General features: G+C 38.8%; 3 protein-coding genes across 4 annotated transcripts; 1 reads left to right on the forward strand and 2 right to left on the reverse strand.

Moving 5' to 3' along the window:
• Positions 1 to 207: 207 nt before the first annotated feature.
• Positions 208 to 2,989, reverse strand: cptp (ceramide-1-phosphate transfer protein). 2 transcript variants are annotated; one of them, XM_086278253.1, is made up of 3 exons: positions 2,891 to 2,989; positions 2,623 to 2,752; positions 208 to 1,088 (listed from the first exon to the last, which is right to left on the reverse strand). In XM_086278253.1, the coding sequence occupies exons 2-3, from the start codon at positions 2,745 to 2,747 to the stop codon at positions 566 to 568; spliced, it is 648 nt and encodes a 215-aa protein (XP_086134379.1). In that variant the 5' UTR covers positions 2,748 to 2,752; positions 2,891 to 2,989; the 3' UTR covers positions 208 to 565. The 2 variants fall into 2 exon arrangements, with proteins under 2 accessions (XP_086134379.1, XP_086134378.1); XM_086278252.1 differs by having other exon boundaries at positions 2,623 to 2,981.
• Positions 2,990 to 3,749: 760 nt separating this feature from the next.
• ints11 (integrator complex subunit 11) lies at positions 3,750 to 20,771 on the forward strand. The gene is made up of 17 exons (XM_086278083.1): positions 3,750 to 3,967; positions 4,212 to 4,309; positions 6,590 to 6,663; positions 6,760 to 6,988; positions 7,103 to 7,201; positions 7,283 to 7,317; positions 9,663 to 9,801; positions 9,910 to 9,974; positions 10,383 to 10,572; positions 10,661 to 10,744; positions 10,832 to 10,921; positions 12,839 to 13,001; positions 13,087 to 13,197; positions 14,939 to 15,000; positions 15,287 to 15,429; positions 15,570 to 15,699; positions 20,460 to 20,771. The coding sequence occupies exons 1-17, from the start codon at positions 3,940 to 3,942 to the stop codon at positions 20,523 to 20,525; spliced, it is 1,806 nt and encodes a 601-aa protein (XP_086134209.1). The 5' UTR covers positions 3,750 to 3,939; the 3' UTR covers positions 20,526 to 20,771.
• Positions 20,772 to 20,871: 100 nt separating this feature from the next.
• On the reverse strand, positions 20,872 to 22,467 carry LOC147305687 (lysophosphatidic acid receptor 6). The gene is made up of 2 exons (XM_086278084.1): positions 22,385 to 22,467; positions 20,872 to 21,918 (listed from the first exon to the last, which is right to left on the reverse strand). The coding sequence occupies exon 2, from the start codon at positions 21,838 to 21,840 to the stop codon at positions 20,872 to 20,874; it is 969 nt and encodes a 322-aa protein (XP_086134210.1). The 5' UTR covers positions 21,841 to 21,918; positions 22,385 to 22,467.
• Positions 22,468 to 23,170: the final 703 nt, after the last annotated feature.

The following is a 23,170-nucleotide window of genomic DNA, read 5'->3' on the forward strand; positions in this document are numbered from 1 at the left end:
TAAAAAGAAATAAACTGATTTTTATTATTTAAGATTGGTTATTTTAGAAGAAGGATTTTATTCTGTTAAATATTATAAGAATTAAACCAACAGGATCTTATCCTACATGTTTAACCTTCCTCTGAGAGATGGCTGGGCTCATTTACTCAGAAAGATTGATGGGTGGATGGTCAAAAGTTTAAAAGGTGCAGCTTTTTAAATTATATATTTCTGTCTAAAAATGTAAAATCTTCAAAATCTGAGTTAACTACAAACAATATATTAATATTAATTAATATACTGTAAATGATTGCTGACCCTAGACTGGGAACTGTTGATTTAAAAGCAAAAGATGAGTTAATAAAAATACATTCAAAGGTCCATTACTTGGAGGAAAATGTACAGAATTTTATGTTAAAACATGTATACAGTAGTTTCAAAATTAATCTTAGTGGTATTACAGCTAATTATGACAATCCTTCACCAAGCAGCAGAAGCATCTTGTTCAGCAGCCTTTCACCAAGGACAAGTTACAAATATTTAATTATATAAAGTATGACGTGTCAGATATTAGCACTTCTTGCTTCTAAGGTAAATCAAGCATGTTATGTTGAGCATATAGGTCCTCTGTGATCTGGTACACCTCAGAGATGAGAGGTAGGGCCTCCCCCAGCTTGGCCACAACCTGCTCAGGTGGGCCAACATTCATTACTTCGAAAAAGGTTTGGCGGCCAGGAAGCACGAGGAAGGCCATGCCCGCAGCCTTACGGATCATCCACGGATGGTGCTGGGCGAGGGACTCGTTGTAGGCCTCTGCACACAGGGCAGATGTTTTACTGTCTTCTGTGCTGGTGCGCAGGCGATCCAGGAAGAGCTCCAGCCATCTCAGAGCGCGGTGGAGCCTCAGCAGAGTACGACAGCCAGACTCTGGGTGGCTTCCTTTCTTGTTCACATCCACGAGATTATTGTCCAGTTCGTATTTTACCATCGACTGCACAGTAGCATAGTGAGAAGCGTTCTCACCATTCATATAATTCACAAGGATCTGGATCTTGCTGACAGCATCCTTAGAAATGAAGCCAAAGACACTTCCCAAGCTGTTCAGAAACCTATTACAAGGAGTAAAAACACACTCCGTTAACACCTGGGTGTCCTTTTGGTCTACTATTACGGCAGTAAATTCTAAATGCCTGCAAATTATAATCGGTTCAGTTCACATGAGAAATTCCAAGAATTCACTCACAGACCAGAGCTGAAGCTCAACTCTTTCCCTTTTATGCTGTTCCTGCTGCAAAAATATTTCATACTTTTTACAATAAAAATGCAACATTTATGAAAGCCGCTGCAATTTGAATTTCAATTATAATTACAAATTCCAGTCATTTCTAAAATATTATCAAGATGCAGTTATTGTGCCTCAGCCTGTTTCGTAATGCTATTGTGTTGCCTTTGATTCCTTTACTTTCATTTTTTCCTAATTGAAAAGAGTCCAAACTATACTCTCCGTCAAAACTCTCACTATACAGCTCTGGTATTTGTTTCTTTTTTCTATTGGATCTTTTAATTGCTCTTATATAAGAAAAACATGGAGCTTTTAAAGGGGAACACTCATGCTAGCATTACCAGCTTTGCAAATACTTGTCGGCCTGCTTCTGTCATCACATTTTATTGATTTTTTTTTTTTTTTTTTAAAAACCAGAAAGTCCACTGAGAATAAAATCTCTTTTTCCACAGAGACCTAGCCCTAGCCAAGAAGGCACACTATTACCAGGAATATGATTCTGGAATCAGTCTGTAGGTAAAGTAGACCCTTTCATATGCTATAACCTGTTTTGATCAGCCACCTATCTCAGCCTGTGATGACCCTTGTTTCACAGACATTTGACTGTTGTAGTTTTGCAATTGAAACTACAATATAACTTTCAATACAATCCAATTTTATTTATTTAAATCACAAAAAAAATCACCTTAAAGTGCCTAAAACTATAAGGTACAGTAATCCTACAATAATACAGAGAAACCCCAACAATCAGACAACCCCCTATGAACAAGCATTTTGGCAGCAGTGGGAAAGAACATTTCCTTGTAACAGGAAGAAACCTGTTAAAAGGGAGAACCAGGCTCAGTCAGGGGCAGCCATCTGGTGCAAGCAGTTAGGGCTGAGGGAAAGGAGACATGATACTGAGGCACAAAGTTGGAATCAGAAAACAGAATTGAACAAAAGGGGGGTTTGATTTCAGGTTATACAATTTATTTGTTTTTGAACAGAGCTTTAATGTGTTTTTCAAATCTGTGGATATCTCCTGTAATTATGAAGCTGCAAGGACTCATAAAATAATTAATTAAAAAGAAAATTTTAGCCTATCCCTATGTTCTTTGAGGGTCTGTAACCTGGAAAGTTTTCATGGCATGAAGGTGACACTTTTTTATTCATTAAACATACGAAAGTTGTTTTTTTTTTTTTTTTTTTTTTTTTAAATAGATGAAGAGTCAGCTGGATCAGATATAAATCTCAAGACTTGATCTTAGCTTATAGTAAACGCTCTCTGTCCTACATTTACCTTGCTGTGATCTGCTCGCCTTACTTTACTTCTACACTGATGTAAGAACAACAGAGAATATTTGGACCACCAAACCACTTACTTTACAAGCCCACGCCATCCAGCGACGTACTGTTCTAGATAGACTTCTTTATTTTCCGACAGACACAACTTAAAAGTGTCTAGGACCTCCTGGAGGGAGAACTTCTGGTCTTCTGAGCCTGCCATGGTTTCTACCAGGAAGTGCAAATGACACAAACAGGCACGTAAAAAATGAATGAAAAAATGTATTTCGGGGCTACAAACAAACCGGAACTGTGTAAAAATGTAAGCCCTGTGGTAAACGATCAAGAAGTGAACTCGTCACCTACAAGAAAAGTTTAAATTGAAAGGAAAATTACGCATTTCTTTTTCTCGACACCGTGAAGCGACAGATCCTGTCTGTTCTTATCCGGTTCTACTGCGCAGGCTCTAAATTGGCGACTTTATCTTCAAAATAAAAGCAAGGGAAATTTGTACCTTGATTGCTTATTAGACTTGTTGAAAGAAGTTATTATAACCCAAACCGCCGCACTTAAACAAATAGTTTTGTTGCATAAACGTCACTGATGTGTGAAAAATAAAAAGTGACAAACAGCATAGCCTTTGTATGCCAGAAATGAACTTTTATAAATGAATGCACCTGAAATCTCTGTAGGCAGTGCTGAAATTAGGTCAAAAAGAGCTCCAGACGGGTGAATTGCTACCTGAAATGTCACATGAAATGGTAGCTGGTGTGTAGGCAGTGAAGCATAATAAGTAAGCAAAGAGTAAGAAGAGGCAAGGCAGGATGAGAGGACTTTAAATATCACTGTGGCCAGTTATCCTGTGACCCCGTTTCAGTTTCCAAACCATAGCAGGTCTTATTAGCATGTTGTAAACCTCCCCTTTCATTCTTAGTGCTATCCAGACTACGTGATGCCACTTTTTCTTGGTTAATCATTTTTAGAGGTGTCATATTCCTTATGCTGAAAATCTATTCACACATCTATCAGTTCAGTATAATTAAAAGTGGAAGACATAGTATTTTTGAAGGAATATAGATAGTTGAATTTGTTTTCAAGGTTTGCTTGAAAGGAAGTATAGATTATCAAAATGAGATATGGAAATAGTCTTCAAAACCTTTCCACCTGTGTTTTCTGCAGCCTTTCGTAGCAAGGGGGTTTTATTGTGAAAGCACTGGCCGGAAGTCTTGCGTGTTAGCCCAACGCTGCTAAAAAATAAAGTCAGTGCATAATATTAGCTGCATGTTTTAAAGCTACACACAATAAACTTTCCTATATAATTCAGAAGTTATTTTCAGCTGACAGAGCCTGGACGTTTAGGTAACCTTGGTGTCATTTACCTGTGTATATAAAAAAAGGCTGCCCAATGAGAAAGCATGCCTGAAATAAAAGTAACGCCACTCGGTGAGTACAGATGCTAGCTAGCTAGCGCCTCAGTTCCGTCAACATTCATATTGTACATGAGCTGGAAAACTTTTAAGATCTATTTAAGTATTTGCCTTGCTATGAAAAGAAACCACTTCGGGATTTGTTTGTATTTGGTGATGCTACTTAGCCTTTAAATCCTACCGCTGCGCACTTGTGTGTTTACTACCATTACTAAAGGAGTGTAATTCTGAACTTTTATCTTCTGTCCTGCCTTTCCAAGGTGCTGGACAGGATGTGGGCAGGAGCTGCATCCTCGTCTCCATCGGAGGCAAAAACATAATGCTGGACTGTGGGATGCACATGGGCTACAACGATGATGTGAGTGACATAATGCATTTGTTATAGCAAAAGCTTTTTTCTTTTTTTTTTTTACCCTTATTGGTTTCCTTTATCTTATTGGTAGTTATAAGCACCCTGCACATAGCATACTGACAAGAATCCCAAATCAAAACCCTACATGAGACTTTGGCAAAATAAAAGACTCTAAAGTGAAACAGAAGTGTTTCAAATATGACAGCAAAAGTTAACACCAACTAGGCTGTTTTACACTGGGAAGGTTTACAAGACTGTAGTGAGATCTGCTGACAAAAAGACAGGAGGCAGGTCTGAAGAAGTTAAGATTTTCATTAGGATTAGTCCCACACACTGACACAAACACCTATCCTAATGAGGACACTAATGATATTTCTTATTTAAAATCAACAATAACACAAAGTAAAATTGAAAATCGGCTTAAAGGGGGTCACCACAGTGATTCTACTTAAGAAGATAGAGAGAAGAGTCTGACTGCTCATCAATGCTTTCGTTACATGTTGAAGATCAGGCTCTACCTGCTGGGCCTGCGTCTGCATTCACTCAGCTTGAACATAACTTTGGGTTCTTCGTATTTTTGTGTTAGCCTGCTGTCAGCGGGATGTTTTCGAAGAACCGATGATGTGTTAGCAGTATAACACAGTTGTTACTGTCTTGGACTGTCTTTAGTCCTTACTAGGGCTGGGCGATATGACCCAAAATTCATATCTCGATATTTTTTAGCTGGATGGCGATATAAGATATATATCTCGATTTTTTTTTTAAGCCATAAGTTAAGAACAAAAAGAGAGTTCTTAGTCACACTGTGTCCCAGATGTCACACGGGCACTTTTATTTACATACAGCGTAGATGTACATGAAGAAATTACTCAAAAATAAATTATCAGCATTTATTAAATAATCATGGTCCATAAATAAAAGAAAACAATGTTGTTTTTGTGCATAACAAAAAGCTCACAATTGTGCAGTCAAAATGTAAACTAATAGACGCTGAGCGTAATAACAAAGAGACAGATTTCACAGCTGCACCACGTCTCTAAACAGGTGCCATTTGTGGTCCTTATACACACACAGTACGTATCACTCCGCGAGGCTCCTCCCCGGTAGCCGTAATCCTCCGACATCAAGCCGTGCAGCTCCGTAGCTTAGCAAAGTCATATTAAAACATTTTTTGACAGATTGCTGAGCGCTGTGTACCACATAAAATCGGTTCGCGGTCAGTAAGCACAACCAGAATTCATACATAAGGCGCACTGTCGAGTTTTGAGAAAATGAAAGGATTTTAGGCCGTGCAGCCCCTCCGGGCTGCATGTCGTTAGCGCGGTTAGCTCGCTAACACGTTGACGCCGTCCAGCCCCACGCACGGGGCCATCCGCGGTAACTCGCTAACGGAGATTTTCCGCTTTCATCTTGTCATTGCCTGCAGGTGAAGCTATGGGGGAGGCGAGGCCGAGTAACGTTGCGTAGAGACAAAAGTGGACGAAAGAGAGGCAAACCTGCGGCTCCACAAGTATAATTATAACGTAAGATAGGCTATATCGATATAAACGATATTGCCACATCTTATATCTCGTATGAAAATATATCGATATTTTTAAAAAACTCGATATATCGCCCAGCCCTAGTCCTTACCATCAAATTTTTTGCAATAAAAGGACAAAGAGGGGCCATAGGGGGTTGGTGGATCAGACGGTGGTCTGAGGTCTGAGGATCCCTGGTTTCCAAAACTAGCTTGTGGTATATGGAACATCACTTTTTGGGTGGAGAAGGAGCCTGAGTTGGTGTGTGAGGATGAGAGATTCAAACTTGATATAGTTGGACTCACCTCAGCGAGTAGCTCAGGCAATGGAACCTCTTGAGTTGCCCTACAGTAGGTGAGAGCAGACAGCTTGTGTTCCCTACCTGTACGTTGAGGTTTTCCCCAATGGATGAGAGGGTTGCTTCCTTGCAGCTTTGAGTCAGGGAACGCACAGTGACTATCGTTTGTGTCTGCACACTAAATGACAGTTCACAATACCCAGACACTGAGTGACGTGGGACTCTGTTATTCAACGCTTACATTGGCAGTAAAGGTATGACCAAGCTGGCAGAGGTGGGCTGGGCTTCTCTGTGCAAACTGCTGGTATTTCTGTACATTCTGACTTGGAATGCATTTTAAACACAGCTATTATGAAACAGTCCTTCTAAGAAAGAGACTCTCCTTTTTAAATGCACTGTTTTCTACCTTTGAAAGAAGATGATTTCCATTCAGTAACAGTCCTATAACAGATTGTTTTATCATTGCAGAGACGTTTCCCAGACTTTTCTTATATAACACAGAACGGGCGTCTGACAGATTTCTTGGACTGTTTGATCATCAGGTTTGTTGTCTTATTTGTTATGTTCTTCATATTGCACCTTTTTTTAAATAATCTCAACCATGTGTGGAACATAGTACACCTTTCTACGTTTTTCAGCCATTTCCACTTGGACCACTGTGGTGCTCTGCCCTACATGAGTGAGATGGTGGGCTATGATGGACCCATCTACATGACCCATCCCACCAAAGCCATTTGCCCCATTTTACTGGAAGATTTCCGGAAGATCACCGTTGACAAAAAGGGAGAAACCAACTTCTTCACTTCGCAGATGATCAAGGACTGCATGAAGAAAGTGATTCCTTTGAACCTGCACCAGACTGTCCAGGTGCAGTGCTGACATCATTTTTGACCACACACGCACACATGTCTAATAGTTGCTTCTGCGCCAGCTGCTTCTTCTCTTTTGATGGCAATTCAAGCTGTTTTGTGCTGGTGGCAGGTGGATGATGAGCTGGAGATCAAGGCGTACTATGCAGGCCATGTCCTGGGAGCTGCTATGGTTCACATCAAAGTGGGATCAGAGTCTGTGGTCTACACTGTGAGTGTAAACAAGTGTGCACTCTGTCACAGTAGGTGAATTTATCAAGTGCAATCTGAGAATAATTTCTTTTTATTTTAGGGTGACTATAACATGACACCGGACAGGCATTTAGGGTAAGTGAACCTACTTGTTTGAGGTTTTTCTTTTAGTTATTTAACTCTTTAAAAAATAGATCATACATTTACAAATTTAAGACTGCCAGTGCCCATTTTGAATTTCTTAAAACCTTACTTTGAGTCGTTCCTAAAATCCTAACTCTGATCTGCGCAAAAGCCTAAGATGCAGTATTTCTTTCTTGCTTTCATTCAGTAATTTTATTCTTCTGACAATTTGCGTGTTGAGGTTGACCCTCCATTAATGGCTTGTACATCCGTTAAATTGCTTTTTTCACAAGCGATGCGAAATAAAATAACTTCTGGATCAAAAAAATGATCAGAAGTTGAAAAATAAGCTGTAATTTTGGAATCCCATGGCTTTATTTTATTAATTCTGTTTCTTTTTTAAGCTTGAATCCTTTTCTTCTTTTGACTACACCCTTTTAGGGGTCAACACAGCAACTGAAAACATAAAAACTATTAAAGAACGTGTTAGTTGTACTAAACTATTCAACTATATGGAGAGGTTTTCAGTAATAAATTTCAATATTCAATAGAGGCCGGTCTGTTTGTTCTAAACAGTGTTAAAAAAAAAATCAAAGCTGGGATCTCACTGAGCTTATTTAAAGGGTAAATGTATTATTAGAAGCAGATTTCCTTTTGCAGCAGGACTTAGCAACTGACCACAGTGCCAAAACTACTACTAAAAGGTTTGCTAATCATGACATTACTGTCCTTGATTGGCCAGCCAACTTACATGACTTGAGAAAGGAAGCTGAGAAATACCTTATTCATGCAGATGAGCTTAAGTGCCACAAGCTGATCACTTGCACAGTATGCTGCATTGATGCAGTCATTCATGGAAAGGGATCCCCAACAGAGGGGTGAGTGGGTAAATAGCCCTATTTGACCGCTGCAGGTATTAAAAGCAACCCTTAATCAAACAAGTAAAGTGAACAGAAAGTCACTTTTAAGTATTTAAGACATGAAGGTGAGTGAGACCAGAAAATATAAACAACTTTTAAACATCAAACACCCAGATGAAACGGTTTCTTGTGAGGACTGCCTTAGGAGAGACAGACTTAAGAGTCACCTCTGCTGCAGAAAATGTTCATTAGGGGCTCAGACTTCACCAATTAATAGCAGCTCAGATCAGAAGGCACATCAATGCTTCCCAAAGTTCAGTCAGCGACAGATCTCCACATAAGCTGCAGGGAGGACGCTGTGTATATACTACTGAGGGAGACTAATTAGAAGAGAAGTACTGCCTGGACTAAGAAATACAAGAAATAGGCATTAGCTGAGTCAGAATCATGACTTCGGTCGAATGGGTCCCAATGTCAGATTTTAGTTACAGGCGAGTGAGGGACACTGTTGGTGACATATTTAAAAATGGCACGGCTGCCACGGCATTTTGATTGAACTTGAAATATTATGGCTTCCTGTTTGGGACAGACTGTCCAAGATGTTTATGCTTCAGTTTTGGTCAACGAAAGTTTACTATTTTAGTCTGTTACTCAGCACTAAAGGGCATATATCTGTACCAATGTATTGCAGTCACACATACTTACTGCTCACTTGATCTATGACCTTTCTATGTTAGCTTAAAGTCTTACTGAGTACAGCTTGTTTATTTTGTAAAGTGTAAGCCCCGCTGTAGTCAAAAGGGGTATAAAGCAATGTAATCTTTAGGATTGGGTTGCATAGATTATGAAAGATGTAGCTCCAGACTTTCCACTGTCTTCAAGGATGTTTAAATGACCAAATCAGTACTACTTAAATATCAACCTGGAGCCAGGAAGGTCTTAGTTTAGCATAAGCAGCAGTACAAAAAAGCTCAAAATGATTCAAATGTCTGTTACCTTCACCTAAAAAACAACTGTGCATGTATCTTTGTGGCCTAATAACTACATATATAAGGGAGGAAAGCACCAACGTCACTATTAGACATGCATATGATTACATAATCTGACCACAAGATAATAGCATAGATGAGTGGGTGATGTTGTTGTCTGCATGTCTCGCTTTTTGTTTCAGTTGGTTAGCTTACAAGACATTCAGCAGTAACAAGAAAAGAAAGTTTTCCTGGACATTGAATGTCTGGGTTGTATAGCTGGCCATTAGAGAGAATTTTTAAGTCCATTGCCTTAACTTTTTCTACACATACATTAAATACACACTTTGTTTAAACCTCTAGCGCCGACTGTATAAATCCACATTTGTTCATTTATTTGTTTTGATGTCTTTAGTTTTATTCCCTAATTAAAAAATAGAAAATTATAATTAAAACATCTTTTAATTCTTAGGTTTTTCCAAGCTTTTGACTGTGACAGTTTCATAATGCTGGTGTTGTAAATTCACAGTGCCGCGTGGATCGATAAGTGTCGCCCAGACATCCTCATCTCTGAGTCTACATACGCCACCACCATCCGTGACTCAAAGAGGTGCAGAGAGCGGGACTTTCTGAAGAAAGTTCATGAAAGCATAGAAAGAGGAGGAAAGGTAACGGTTAAAGTTTATTGAATATTGCATTTTTTGCGAGTAGTCGGGTTTTCTTCATCTTAGTATTATATATTTTCTAAGATCTTTTTTTTCTTCCCAACCTTCCAGGTTCTTATTCCAGTTTTCGCCCTCGGTCGAGCACAAGAACTCTGCATCCTGCTGGAAACATTTTGGTACAGATCTGTTTTAAAAGACTCTTCAGAAGCATTAGCAAGTGTGCCTTTTATCTCTGTTTGCTGTATGGGTTCTATTAAAAAGGGAGGAAGTCTCTGTGAAAGCTAGAAAGAAGAGAGCAAAGACAGTGATGCGTGAAGATAATCGCGGTCTGTTCTCTGGCTGAATGATATCAGATAAAGGCAATTTTTCTAGCACATAATTGTTGACATTCCAATTAAATAAAAAGTCCTTTCAGTGTAGAGTAATTGCACATTATTACAATACAAAAAGGGCTGATATTTGTCTGGACAGCTCCCTAAAGTAGCTGTATTCAATTTATTAAGCTTGATAGAATAAATGTGGCACATTAACTTCTTCACTGGCTCTTTGGACAGACGCTCTAATTGCCCCCTCTCACCACACAGGGAGAGAATGAACCTGAAGGCCCCAATCTACTTCTCCACTGGACTGACAGAGAAAGCCAATCATTACTACAAGCTTTTCATAACGTGGACCAATCAGAAGATTCGAAAAACCTTTGTACAGAGAAACATGTTTGAATTTAAGCACATCAAGGCTTTTGATCGCTCCTACGCCGATAATCCCGGTCCTATGGTGAGTCCCATTGTACATCAAAAGTATGCGAAGTTTCTCACTGAAGAGGTCAAAGTGCAGTGAAGTAAAATAATGTGGACACTTTCAGGTGGTGTTTGCAACACCGGGTATGTTGCATGCAGGTCAGTCTTTGCAGATATTCAAGAAATGGGCTGGCAATGAGAAGAACATGGTGAGTATTGTAAGGAAGTGGACAGCGTTTTTGAAATCTGTAACACTTAAAACCTAAAAGGTGTGCTTTTGTGTTGTTTTTTTTTAGGTTATCATGCCTGGCTACTGTGTACAGGGAACAATCGGTCACAAAATCCTAAATGGGCAAAGGAAACTGGAGATGGAAGGCAGAGCAACGGTAAGACTTACTTTATATTCTCAAGATGGAAAAAAAAATTAGGGGGTGAGCAGATAAAGTCACATCGTTTATTCACATCCTCCTCAGTCGTTCCATCCAGTCTCATTTTTCTGTGAACTCGGTTGTAGGAAATATGCAATACCACTTTCAAAGAGAAAAACATTTGTTTGAGTGCAGCTTGCAGGTGGCAGTATTTAAATAAATAAAAAATGAAGGGCATTTTCCATCCTCCTTTTCCATTTAGCGCCTGTCACTGATGATAGACTACCTGATTCAAAGTGTGAAGATATTGCCACAAGGTGCCAGCAGCAGCATTATAGAGTGGTGCAGCAGTATATAGACAGACACACCGTAAGTCAAATGAAAGCACAAAGCAGTAGTAGTGTTTTCAGTGGAAAAGTGTAACATGGCAACATAATAAAACTGAAATTGAAAATTATTTTTTACCCTGGGTGTCGTAACTTGGGTCGATGTTTTTTTGGATCGAGGCTCCATGTAACCGCATCAGTAATTTCCATCCACTGTTTGTTCTTGCTTGGCTGAGTCATTTGTTTACTTCGGTGCTGTTCATCACCACCTGCTAGCATCTCTTCCTCGTGTTCCTTCATAAAATCCACGGTAGCTTTTATAACGATAACGTTTATTTGGGTGAAAGAAGTTTGTTGTTTTCGCTTTTGGCAGGAAGACTTTCCTTACGTATTCCACAAACCCCTGTGCTTTGTTAAAGATCGCTGAAGTAGCTCCCTTTTTACTAAATTGTCCTTGGAAGTGGACACGGGGCTGATACAGATGTCAGACATCTGTGAGATTTTCTCAGATAATGTAAACGCGTAACAATATGACACTTTTATATCCCATAAAGGTTTATACTGGTATTATTGCAGAGAATATTATATGGCACAGCACTATCATGTGCATAGTATATGTACTGAGCTCTAAGGTTTAAACCACATAAACTTTTAAGTGACCTTGACCTGAGTAACAGATCACCATCACTTTAATAGACTGATGAAGCCTGCTGTGTTACATATGAGCCCTGTCACATCATTACACAGTTATTAGGGGACAAAATATTTCCTGTTAATGACGGGGTTTTGTTTTTGGGGTTTTTTTTTTTTGTTCTTTAATGGCAATTTTTTTAATAATGTGTGTTTTCTCGCTTTTCTTGGAAAATAATTTACTCTAGTATGAGAGTAACGTTCGACCTTTAGAAAACGATACCAAAAAACAACAATAATGTGATGTATTTTTAGTTTTTAATTGTTATGGTTATTATCAATAAGTTTTTTGGTAATGTGTCATGTATCTGGTTTTACAACAGCAGACCTTGACTGACTATAGTTTAGTTTAACAAAATAGTCAGACTTCAGATAGATACCTAAATTCATCCATTACAGAAAACTGCATAGTCATAAATAAGATTTTATTTTTTAAAGGTGAAAAAAATGATTGCCGAGGTGGCAGTATCTTACTGATTATCTGTTTCTTTGCAGAAACTGTCAATCATTTAGAAGAATTCCACTGTTACAAGGACGATACACCTATAACATTTTCCACAAAAGTTTTGTTTTTATTGTTTTGTTATTGACTGTTGCTTATAGATAAATGTCACTCATTATTACCATTCCTAAAGTTAGCATGGAAGTAAAATGTGTCTTTTTTAGGTTAAATGAGCCATTCTTTATTGCTTTTGAGTAAGCTAAGTTAGATTAGCCTAAGAAACTAAGTTGCATTAGAAAGATTGTTCTGTTGGGTTAGACCTCTTTTAAATATTTTTGTGAAACTAGCCCTACTTTTTAAACTAAGCTTAGTTGCACCACCTGAAGGCAATAATGTCTTCTTTAATATCCTGTAAGGTCTCTGATCAGCATAGCCAACGCTCTACATTGCCTCTAAATCTCTCTGTGATTCTTACAGTTGGATGTGAAGCTGCAGGTTGAGTACATGTCGTTCAGTGCACATGCAGACGCCAAAGGAATCATGCAGCTCATTCGCATGGCAGAGCCTCGCAACATGCTGCTCGTGCACGGAGAGGCGGTAAAAATGGAGTTCCTAAAGGGGAAGATCGAGCAGGAGTTCAGTGAGTGCAGACCGTCCGCTCATCAGTAAAGCTTAAAATCAGTTAAACATGCTCACATTTAATGCTTCCCTTCTTTTAATGACAGGTATCGACTGTTACATGCCCGCTAATGGAGAGACAACGACTGTGACCACAAACCCTAGCGTTCCCGTTGATATCTCACTAAACCTACTGAAGAGGGAGATGGCTCTTGGAGGTAACTTGTTTTCTGTGGTAATAATGGTTTAGGTGCAATGTGCCTACTTAGTTTCACTTCAGATTTAGCTTTATTTGTCCTGAGATTGGTTGGCAGAAGACAGTTGTTCACCTTTTGTGCCACCTCCATTCAGAATTGTGACCCACATTAGCTGTGGTAATGGCAAATGTCATTTAAGTAAGTGGGGACATTACAACAGCAGCAGCTTTATGACTGTATAACTGTCACCTAGTTTTTAAGATTTCCAAGAACTGCTGAATTTTGTCCCAGTTCCTGGTATTTTAGACTTTAGTGCATTTTCTCTTTTGGAGTTAGTAAGTGTAAATCTTCAGTTCCTGATCAGAAGTATACCGTGATAACGAGGTAAAAGACTTACGGTCATAAATGGTCATTCATTAAAAAAAATATGAGTACTTCTGCAAGAGTAAAATATATAAATGCACAAAAACTAAAAGTATGTCTGTACATATTAAAAAAGAAACAGATGGTCATTGTACTCATTTTCTAAAATGTGAAATGTGGGATTAATGGTGGCCAATCTGTTTGTTGTAGCTCATGAGATTTGAAAACAACTTGTCATATTAAAAGATTCAACATCTAATTCCAATTAGATGTTGAATTATTTGCCCCATAAGCCTTGGGCTGTTCTTTCTAATGTCCACCTGGAATAAAAATATCCCCAAGTGTTGTGAGTAACCACTTCAAACTGTGAGGCCAAAATGAACAACCTAATACAAAAATAGAAAATCCTCCCGAGTGTCCACAGAGCTAACTGTGGACACTCGGGAGGATTTTCTATTAAGATAACTCATCTTACCACGAATACAGAGTGAGGTTACTGCTCAACTGAAGCAAATATTAACAATTTTACTTCATCAGTAAAAATAAATAAATACATTAAATGCTATAAACATTCTTTACATTAAACTACAATTTAACACAATTTGATTCACTATAAAGGAAGTCAAACAAATGCCACATTCATTCTAGTTATAGAAGGTGCCTCTTCAGTGAAAGCACCCTCCTTGGTAAACCTTTCAAAATGGCACTGGTTTTATAAGCAATAGTGCCTGGCCTCCAGAGAGGTGTACTATAAATCAAGTTCAACGTAACCAGGCTTTCTTTGTGTTTGCTGGCTTGATGATACCTGAAACCCCAGTTGCAACACTGGCTAGCAACCTTTTGTGTTAACCCAGGCTTTCTGCACAAAAGATCACATGGAAAAGGGGCCTTTGATGCACCGTTTTGCTCTAATTCTACACAGAATTGACAGATTGAGCTCCGCCTGCATCTGTCAGACATGTGTCAGAGGAATGGGTGACGGACAATAAAAAACATAAAGTAGAAAAAGTCAGCCCTGGAACCTCAAATAAAAGAATAATGAAGAGGCAGAATGCTGGCAGGAAATCATTAAACTTGTGAATTCATGTGGCGCTTCCAGACAGCTTCTAACTGAAACGCTGAACCTTCTCCAGACCAGTCTACATGTTCAGCATAAGTTACCATGGTGATCTATGTTAAAACTACCTTTGTGACACCCTTTACCCTCAGTTTACCTCACTAACCTATGAAACTTCCTCAGCAGACCACCTCTCTAGTTCAAAGAGGTTAATATAGGTTTGCTCACTTTTCTTGAACTTCACGCCTTTGTTGCAGGACTTGTATTGTTGTTCACTGTTTTGTTCATTTTGACCACAAGTAGCAGTTTATACAATGATGTATCTTATTTGCTGTGCTGTAGGGCCGCTGCCTGATCCCAAAAAACCTCGCACCATGCACGGAACGCTCATCATGAAGGAAAACGTAAGCTTCATGGTTTATAACATGTTTTTAGATTCTAATTTTTTTGAAACGCCAAAATATACATGAAGATCAAGATCTACCTTTAAGAGGACTCAATTTTGTGTCTAGTTATTTTAGAACTTGCTTTGATATATTTCAGTAACGTTGCATCACGTTGTGTGGTTTAACTTTAGATCTGTGTACCTAATAAACTGGCAGCTGTATCCCTTTCATTTGTGGCGTGCAGTTGCTCAGTTATTATTTACTGTATAATGATAATTACCCCCTTGTGGCTTTCACTACACAGAGTCTGAAGCTGGTATCATCAGAGCAGGCCCTGAAGGAGCTGGGCCTCAATGAGCATCAGTTACGGTTCACCTGCCACGTGCAGCTCCAGGATCCACACAGCGACGCCGACACGCTCCACAGAATCTACACGCACCTTAAGAGGTGAGAGTGAGGTCACTAGTCTGCCACTAGCTAATGATTAATGCGAATGTGTCGGCCTTATTATCTGCTTGTTCTAAAGTCTGCTTGATTTCTCTCAGTATAATTATCAAATTAGATCATTTTGCTTTTCTTTGCCTCAGTGTGTTAAAAGGCTACACCATCCAGCACCTCCCTGATGGCACAGTCATCGTGGAGTCTATCGTCATCAAAGTCTCCTCCTCTGCCGAAGACTCCAACACCAAAGTCCTGCTGCTTTCCTGGAGTTACCAGGTGAAAACATGGACATTATTTTTGGAGCGTTTCGTTATTATTTATTCTTTTAAATGCTCTGAACAGCAACAAGATAGAGAACTGATAGACATACAGTGGGGTGGTAAAAAGATACATTAGAGGACTGCCTATGCAGTCGAAGCCTGGTAGTTCCCCTAATCATCTAGTTATTGAATCACTGTTTTGAGATATGAAATAATTTTCCAATGAAATTCTGTGAAGGAACAACAGGATGCTGGAAAACAGAAGATAGACATGTAACATGAGATATAATGTATATAGTGTACAGGAGATTTTATGCCATTTTTTTTGGACTTAAAAATTGAGAGGAGGTACTAAACATTTTAAAGAGGTCCAAATAGGGGCTCATATTGCAATTAAAAAAGTTATACTGACTTAATATGTCGGAAGATTATATATGATCGCTTGATCTTTATTAACAGGTTATAATTGAGCCTTTACTTAAAAAATCTTTCCTTTATCCAGCTGTCTTAGCTAATCCACCTCTTAAGTCTGACGTCATTAGCTCTTTCTGGGTCCAAACTCTTCTTCAGTTCCCAGATTCAAACAAACACTGTGGCATCACTGAGAGTTAAAAACGGTCCAGATTCTTTAATCTTCAGTAAAATGATCAGAGCGGCTGCTCTTCCAGGTGTTACAACAAAGTTATCATCCAGGCATCCATGAAAAAGAGGATTTACAAAGTAACAGAGTTAGAAGTTGGCAGGGTGTTAGCTCGATTGTTTCAATCTATTCAATTCAATTCAATTTTATTTATATAGCGCCAAATCACAACAAAAGTCGCCTCAAGGCGAGATGATACGCAATGTTCTGACTGAGGGATTTCTAAAAAACTAAAACGCACAGCTCTGGTATCACTTTGGACTTAAATGAAGACACTAATATATAATGGTGTGCTACCTGGTGGCTAGCTACAGAGCTTTGGTTAGGATATATAAACACATTAGCATAGTGAGGCTGGGGGATTTTTTTCCCCTCAATAAAAGTTCATGTGAGATTCCCGATGAGCAGAGATGACATGGCAGGAAAAAGATGCTGAAAATGAACCAGACTTCAGTCTGGGGAACATCTGAGGTAATCCATCAACAACACAAGGTTGGTCAGTGTAACTTTGCAGTCTGTAGTGAAATAATCCAAATCATTAGTAAAACCCCTAAAACATAGTCTTAAATATATTACTTCTAATTACAAAAAATAGATAGAAATTACCAACTTCTTCAAGAAATAACTTCTTGCTGCTCCTGTAGTTGCAGGATGGGGTAAAAAGGACAGTCCCCGAGAGTTGTAGTGTTAAGGTCTATTTCTTTATAGGTTAACAAATATAAATGTGGTCTTAATGGTGGCTAAAATCATCGCTGCACTGACACACATTTTAAGGAAATGAAAGAAGTTGCGTGTGATATTTGAAAAACAACTTGAGCATCCTCCAGCTCTGTGGATTAGACGTAGTTGTAAAGTTTTGGTAATTCCAGTCTTCTTATTGTCTTACAGAATTAGATGTGCAGAACTCAAGCATAATAAATATTTACAATTTTACTTCAGCCAACTCCAAACTTTAAACTACAGATTAAACAACAGCAGATCTTGAAGACATAAAGGCTTGGATGACCTGCTCTGACCTGTAAATATTCTCGTTGTGGGTAACATTATATTTAGTTGTAACCTTGTTTATAATTTCTTTTTTTCCATTAACATGTAGTAATTTACCAATAAACAAACCTAACACAGACTAAAATCAGCTAAAGATGATTAGACTGATAGCTTTCTGTAGCTCAGTACGTAATATAGTCGCCCTATCCAAAAGAAAAGCAAAAGTAAGTGTCACAAAGTGCAGTGGAAAGTGGCAACAAGGTTTCCTTTCTGCACCTCTGGTGGGGTGTCGTGCCATGGAAAGTACCTTCACTGAAATTAATACAAAAAACAAATATAAATGTCATATTTCTGTTCTTGATGCTGCAGTTGAATAGAGTTTTTCCGGTCATGCCTTTTTGCACCTTCTTCTTAAATGAATCATGACTGTACATTAATTTCATCCTCAACCTGTGAGTTTCCAGTTTCCTCTTAAACGTTAATGTAAACTCGCTTTATTTTTTTTTTTTCTTTGAAAGAAATAAAAATCATTTAGAGAAAATAAATAAATTAAAATAAAACAATAAGTAGAAAGACTGCTAGAAAAAGAAAGGGAGATGCAAAACAAATGTGTTTACAAGTCATTTCTAAATCACGATGTCTTCTGGTCCAAAGAGTGAGCACGTAAATGTCACACTCAGGGTTTTAGGATGAGATTGGTCTCAAATGTTAACCTTTGCAAGTGTTAAAGACTCAGTAGTTTCGGAGGTGTTTGATATTAAACTTTACTCTTCCTGTTAAATAGAACTGGTGACTCACTGCACTCGGGGAAGTTTACACAAGTTTATTCCAACAAATGTGATGTGGTAGAACTAAAAGTGTGTGTTTGGATTTCATCTGATAAAATTAGAAGCAAGTCAAGGTTGGATTTAGTTGTTGTCGAACACCATGTGTGTGTGTGTTAGTTTGTATGTGTGGGGCTGTGGAGGCTAACGGTTCGCTATGAAATACCACCAAAACACACCTAAAGGATCTGGTCTAAATCTGGCATTAATCTTCCTGATCTGAAGTCACTGAGCTCTGTGAGGGACGTTTTCTTTGCTTCTGGTATAATTTATTTCCTGCTTTTTTTCCCCCCAATAGTCTTGTACAGCTCCTAAGGAATTTTAAATTCTAGTAACTTTATCTGGATTTTTCCAGTTTTTCAAGTTGGTGAACTGTGAATTTTGTAAATATTTTTTTAAAGGTGTACAAGTGAATTAAAGCTGGGTCACACTAATGCATGCAGCAGAAATATTCAAAGAGTTACAGTGCAGTCCGACAGCTCATATCAAGAACGAGGCCAACTGTATTTGCAAGATGTGATTTATTTTGGCACGTGAAACAAGGGATCCATTGTGACCGCAATGAGTGCAAGAAGATTGATAAAGGTTAATGTAAATATCATGGTTTACTGTCCTAGATCCTTATCAGTGATGGACTCAAGTAAAATTGGGACCGCAGTGCTCAGGAGATGACAGTTCTTCTGTTAAGATGTGCCTACACAGGCCTGATGGTGAGCAGTTCAGCCAGGGGGAGTGAAAACAGTCGCGTAGGTGGACAGTATGAGAGTAGGGGCTTTGAAAGTGAGAATAAGGGGAAAGTAGAAGGTGGGGAAACCAGCCTGTTAAACTCCGTCACAGTGGAAAGAAGAAAAGAGGTTTCTGTGGTTTTGTGCGTTCCGTGCAAAGAGCAGCGGGTAAAAAAAACAAAATATTCTACTGTGCATTTTATGCCTCTTTCTTATATCTTTTATGTCTTGCAACTTCAAGTGGTGTTGCACAGGTTCAACTAAGAAAGTTTTTATTTTTACAGTTTTTGATGACTTAACATATCGAATCTCTTTGATTAGTAGTTGAGGTGTAATTGAGAACTTTAGAGAACCTCAAGGAAGAAGGCTGAAGGATCCTTTTGATGACAGGAAAAGTATGGGTGTAATAAGACTTGCGCTGAACAATTAATGTTATTTATGAATTGCAAAAGATCATGTGCAGGAGGTCTTGGAGGGGGAGATTTGGGGAATTTTAGCCTTCATTTTGACAGGACAGGACAAAACCGGAGAAAAAAGTAGACAAATGGAAGAGAAATGGCACATAAGACATGTAGACTCAATTCCAGGTATCTGCAGTAAGGGTTCTAGTCTTCAGTACAATGGGTTACCAACTCAACCGGGTGAGTTGTAGTGGTAACCTCCGCTTACTTAGTTATAGACGATGAATCAGTTGCTTGTGAAGTGCTCTAAATTGCATTTTATTTTAAAAGTGTTATATACCGTAAATAAAGCCTGAGTGACTAACAGTAAAATTATTATAAAATTACTGTCTTAATATTATTTTATGTTTAATTTGACTTATTTGCACATTCTATGAAAACACAGTAAAGATGAAGTATCAAACCGTGCAGGGGAGGTTTGAAGCCAAATAATTCCTATGAAGATACCACCCTCTAAAAAACAAGTGGAAGATGTGTCGACAGTGTATTAATGTAAGATCCAAAATGTAATTATTGGTTAGATTCCCTTTGGAGTGTTTTTTAAAATGTGGTCTTTTCGAAGTTGATTGTAGGAATGTTGTTACTAATCCATGAAATGAAATCCAATGAGGTGTGCTTCAGAGGTTGACTAAAATTAAGACGTTTAAAGGATAAATACACATATACTAGATCATTTGAATGGTAAATATATTAAATAGTTTGTAAAATAATATGTTTTACCATGTTTTTGCTATTTTCATCTTTTTTTTTAATCTGTGGCAGGTGTTATTCTCTAATGTTAAGGACCTATAAGTAAGGTTTCCATCTGTGAACGAGGTTTTGGCCTTCTTCAAAAGAAAATCATGAGAATTTTATTTCAAATATTTGGGGCTTTTATTTATTGATTTGCAAAGCATCGTGTTACCTGATAGAAGTATGTGCATTCCCTGTATTTCAGGCTATTTGTGCTTAACTGTACGCAGACCAATCATACTTTCATGTATAGCAAGGCCCTATATGAGGCTGGAAAACCCCGATGAGGTTAAAAGTTTGGAAACCCCTGAGCTACTTCCTTAAATCTAATTTGTGCCAAGCACAAACATGATGCTAACTTTCTTATTTCCCTAAAATGTTTGGTTTGTTTTCTTATCTTTCGTCAGGATGAGGACCTGGGGAGCTTCCTCTCATCCCTGCTGAAAAAGGGTCTTCCATCTGGAATCTGCTGAAGCAACTTTTAGCCTCAAAGGACATTCACACTAGAAGAAGCTCATTTTTAGTTAAAATCTCCATGCAAGTGCAGAGAAACTGAAATGTCTACATGTAAACTTCAACAAAAGAGCTGCTGCCTTTATACATGTAACACACAGAGGCTTTTTTCGTATTATTGACTCAGTTTGAGGAAAAAAAGACCATTTGAATTCTGTTTTATCCCTTTATTTTGATGCACAAATAAACACTTTTATCGAAAAGTCTTTGCAGTCCTCCAGTTACATGTCCAGTGATAATGACACTTATATAGAGTCTTATTTATTTACAGCTGTATTTACAGTAAGTGTGTTGTTGCCCCCGTCCTCAGTTCACTGCGATGGTATAAACCCCCCTCCTCCGGCTCACCGCTCCCCACAGCCATGTCATCTTTAATCGCTCCCAGTGGCAGTGGCTGGTGGTGACATAGTAGAGCACAGGGTCAAGACATGTGTTGAGGGTGATGAGCGCCATGGTGATCCGCCGGGCGTTGTAGATGGCTCTGCCAAAGGAGCAGTTTTGGATCATCTCCCAGCGGTAAAGGAGGTGCAGCAAGTACACAATGTGGTTAGGCAGGAAGCAGAGCAGCATGATAACTAGAATGGTGTAGATGACCCTCACAGCTTTTTGGGCTGTTCTAGTTCGGATCAGGGAAATGCGCCTCACGGCCAGCGGGTAACACACTAGGATGATTATGGTGGGCACCAAGGAGCCAAAGACGAGGCCCAGTATGCTGTATGGCCCCAGACGAGTGTCCCATTCTATCTTGGCGAAATTTTCAAAACAACTGAGGTTTTGAGAATTGTCTGAGTTGGTTTTCAGAGGCCCCATGAGTATGAAGACCAGGATGGCAACTCCGACAGCGCACCAGAGCACCACGCTCGCAATCAGAGCGCACCAGGGGCTCCGCATCCTCAGGTAATTGTGCGGGTGCACCGTGGCCATATAGCGGTCCACGCAGATACATGTCATGAAGCAGATACTCATGTAAATGTTGGCGTAGTAGAGAGTCCCTGTGAGGCGGCAGGTGAAGTCCCCGAACTGCCAGTTGTTCCTGTTTATGTGGTAGTGGATCCGAAAGGGAAGAACGCAAAGGATGATGATGTCCGCCACCGCCAGGTTGCTGATGTAGATACTGAAGGCCGTGCGGTGAGTGATCTTAAAGGTGAAGACGAAAAGGGCTGCCAGGTTACCCGGCAAACCCACAAGCAAGGCGAGGATGTAGACGGCCGGGAATAGATGATACTCGTACTCTTGCGTTTGGATGTTGCAGTCATCGTTTGTCACATTCATCATGGCAGGTTGGTATTTTTCTTGGTCATATCAAAAGAAGCGTAGGATGGTTCTCAAAAATGAAGCATCACAGTTTGTCTCCTGCAACACAAACACACACACATTTCCATTCAGAGTTTTTCCACTTTCAGTTCCACACAACAGCAAACACAAGCTGATCAGAAACATTTAAAGTAGATTCTGCTTTTAACACGTTGTTGTTGCTCCAGAAAACGCTTTCATCTGGTTTATTAAAACAAAGAGTAATTTAGGATTTTATACTTAACTTATTCAAGAAATTAACAAAAGTGAAGCATAACAAGGCAGAAAGTCACCGTCCACAAATTAAACCAATAAAGTAAATCATCTTCAATAATAAACGATGACAAAGTGTTCTTAGATGTTTAATAATTTTTACTTTTCTGCTGTAAAGTTTAAGAGAACAGAGATTTTTTTTACAATCTCGGCAGGTTTTGTGAAACATTTTCTAAAGTCTTTTTTTGATAGATAAATTACTAAAATTATGTATATATGTGGAATATTATCATTAATATATAAAATTGCTCACCAAGTCGTTTATGGACTCCGTTTGATATCCACATGCAGAAAATGCAGACCAAAAACGCGATGAAACCTCCTGTTTGTGCTGCTTCTCTCTGACTACAGAGGGTATGTAACATGCTGGTTTTTGCTCAGACAGTGTAGTTTCCTGTTTCAAAGAGACAGGCACAGGAAACCAAAGCATGACGGTCTACAGTGTACTTTTATCACCCACCCTCGTCAGTGTAAATGTATACAGCTTAACAGCTTGTGGTTATTTTTGATTGTATTTTTAATGTGTTAGCTTAGTACTGCATGTGTAAAACAAGCAGAACATTTTCGCGTCAGTCCAAAAGCATCATTTACATACTATAAAAATATACAAAGTGTTGCAGTGAATGGAAATTTGCTGTTCAGTCTTCCCCCACAATTTGACAACATTTCCATCAGGCTGGATGGAGTTTTTACATTCTTTGAGAGTTGCCATATTGGTTTTGTGGTTTTTCTTTTAATATTGCAAAACACACAAACATCTTTCACTTTCTCTCATATTGTACCTGAAGGCTTGCCATGCAGATAAAAATGTTTTTTAAATTTTACTTATTTGTACAACCTTTGGAATGGACGTTTCTGACAAATCAAACCATTCTACACACATCCATTCTAGCCTGTGTAGTAGTTTCAGTGTTAAATAGGTGAAACTGACTAAATGAAACTGCATCATTATACACCCAGTGACTCATGATGGTAAAGGAAAACGTGATTTAAATCATTCTTGCAAACTGTAAACTGAAAGCTCTCATTAACAAGGTTT

This window comes from Aulonocara sp. 'chitande type north' Nkhata Bay, linkage group LG20, assembly GCF_057382095.1.
Source record: "Aulonocara sp. 'chitande type north' Nkhata Bay isolate Kocher_YH1m ecotype deep benthic linkage group LG20, A_spYH_male_GT1.1, whole genome shotgun sequence".
Classification (NCBI taxonomy): domain Eukaryota; kingdom Metazoa; phylum Chordata; class Actinopteri; order Cichliformes; family Cichlidae; genus Aulonocara; species Aulonocara sp. 'chitande type north' Nkhata Bay.

Bases quoted from the DNA above. Each gene is read 5' to 3' on its own strand.
- cptp (XM_086278253.1), bottom strand. From the start codon at position 2,747: ATGGCAGGCTCAGAAGACCAGAAGTTCTCCCTCCAGGAGGTCCTAGAC. The intron at 1,089-2,622 runs GTAAGTGGTTTG...TCCTTGTAATAG, and splicing joins GGATGGCGTGGGCTTGTAAA to GTTTCTGAACAGCTTGGGAA.
- ints11 (XM_086278083.1), top strand. From the start codon at position 3,940: ATGCCTGAAATAAAAGTAACGCCACTCG. The intron at 6,664-6,759 runs GTTTGTTGTCTT...TACGTTTTTCAG, and splicing joins TTGGACTGTTTGATCATCAG to CCATTTCCACTTGGACCACT. The intron at 6,989-7,102 runs GTGCAGTGCTGA...TGCTGGTGGCAG, and splicing joins ACCTGCACCAGACTGTCCAG to GTGGATGATGAGCTGGAGAT.
- LOC147305687 (XM_086278084.1), bottom strand. From the start codon at position 21,840: ATGATGAATGTGACAAACGATGACTGCAACATCCAAACGCAAGAGTAC.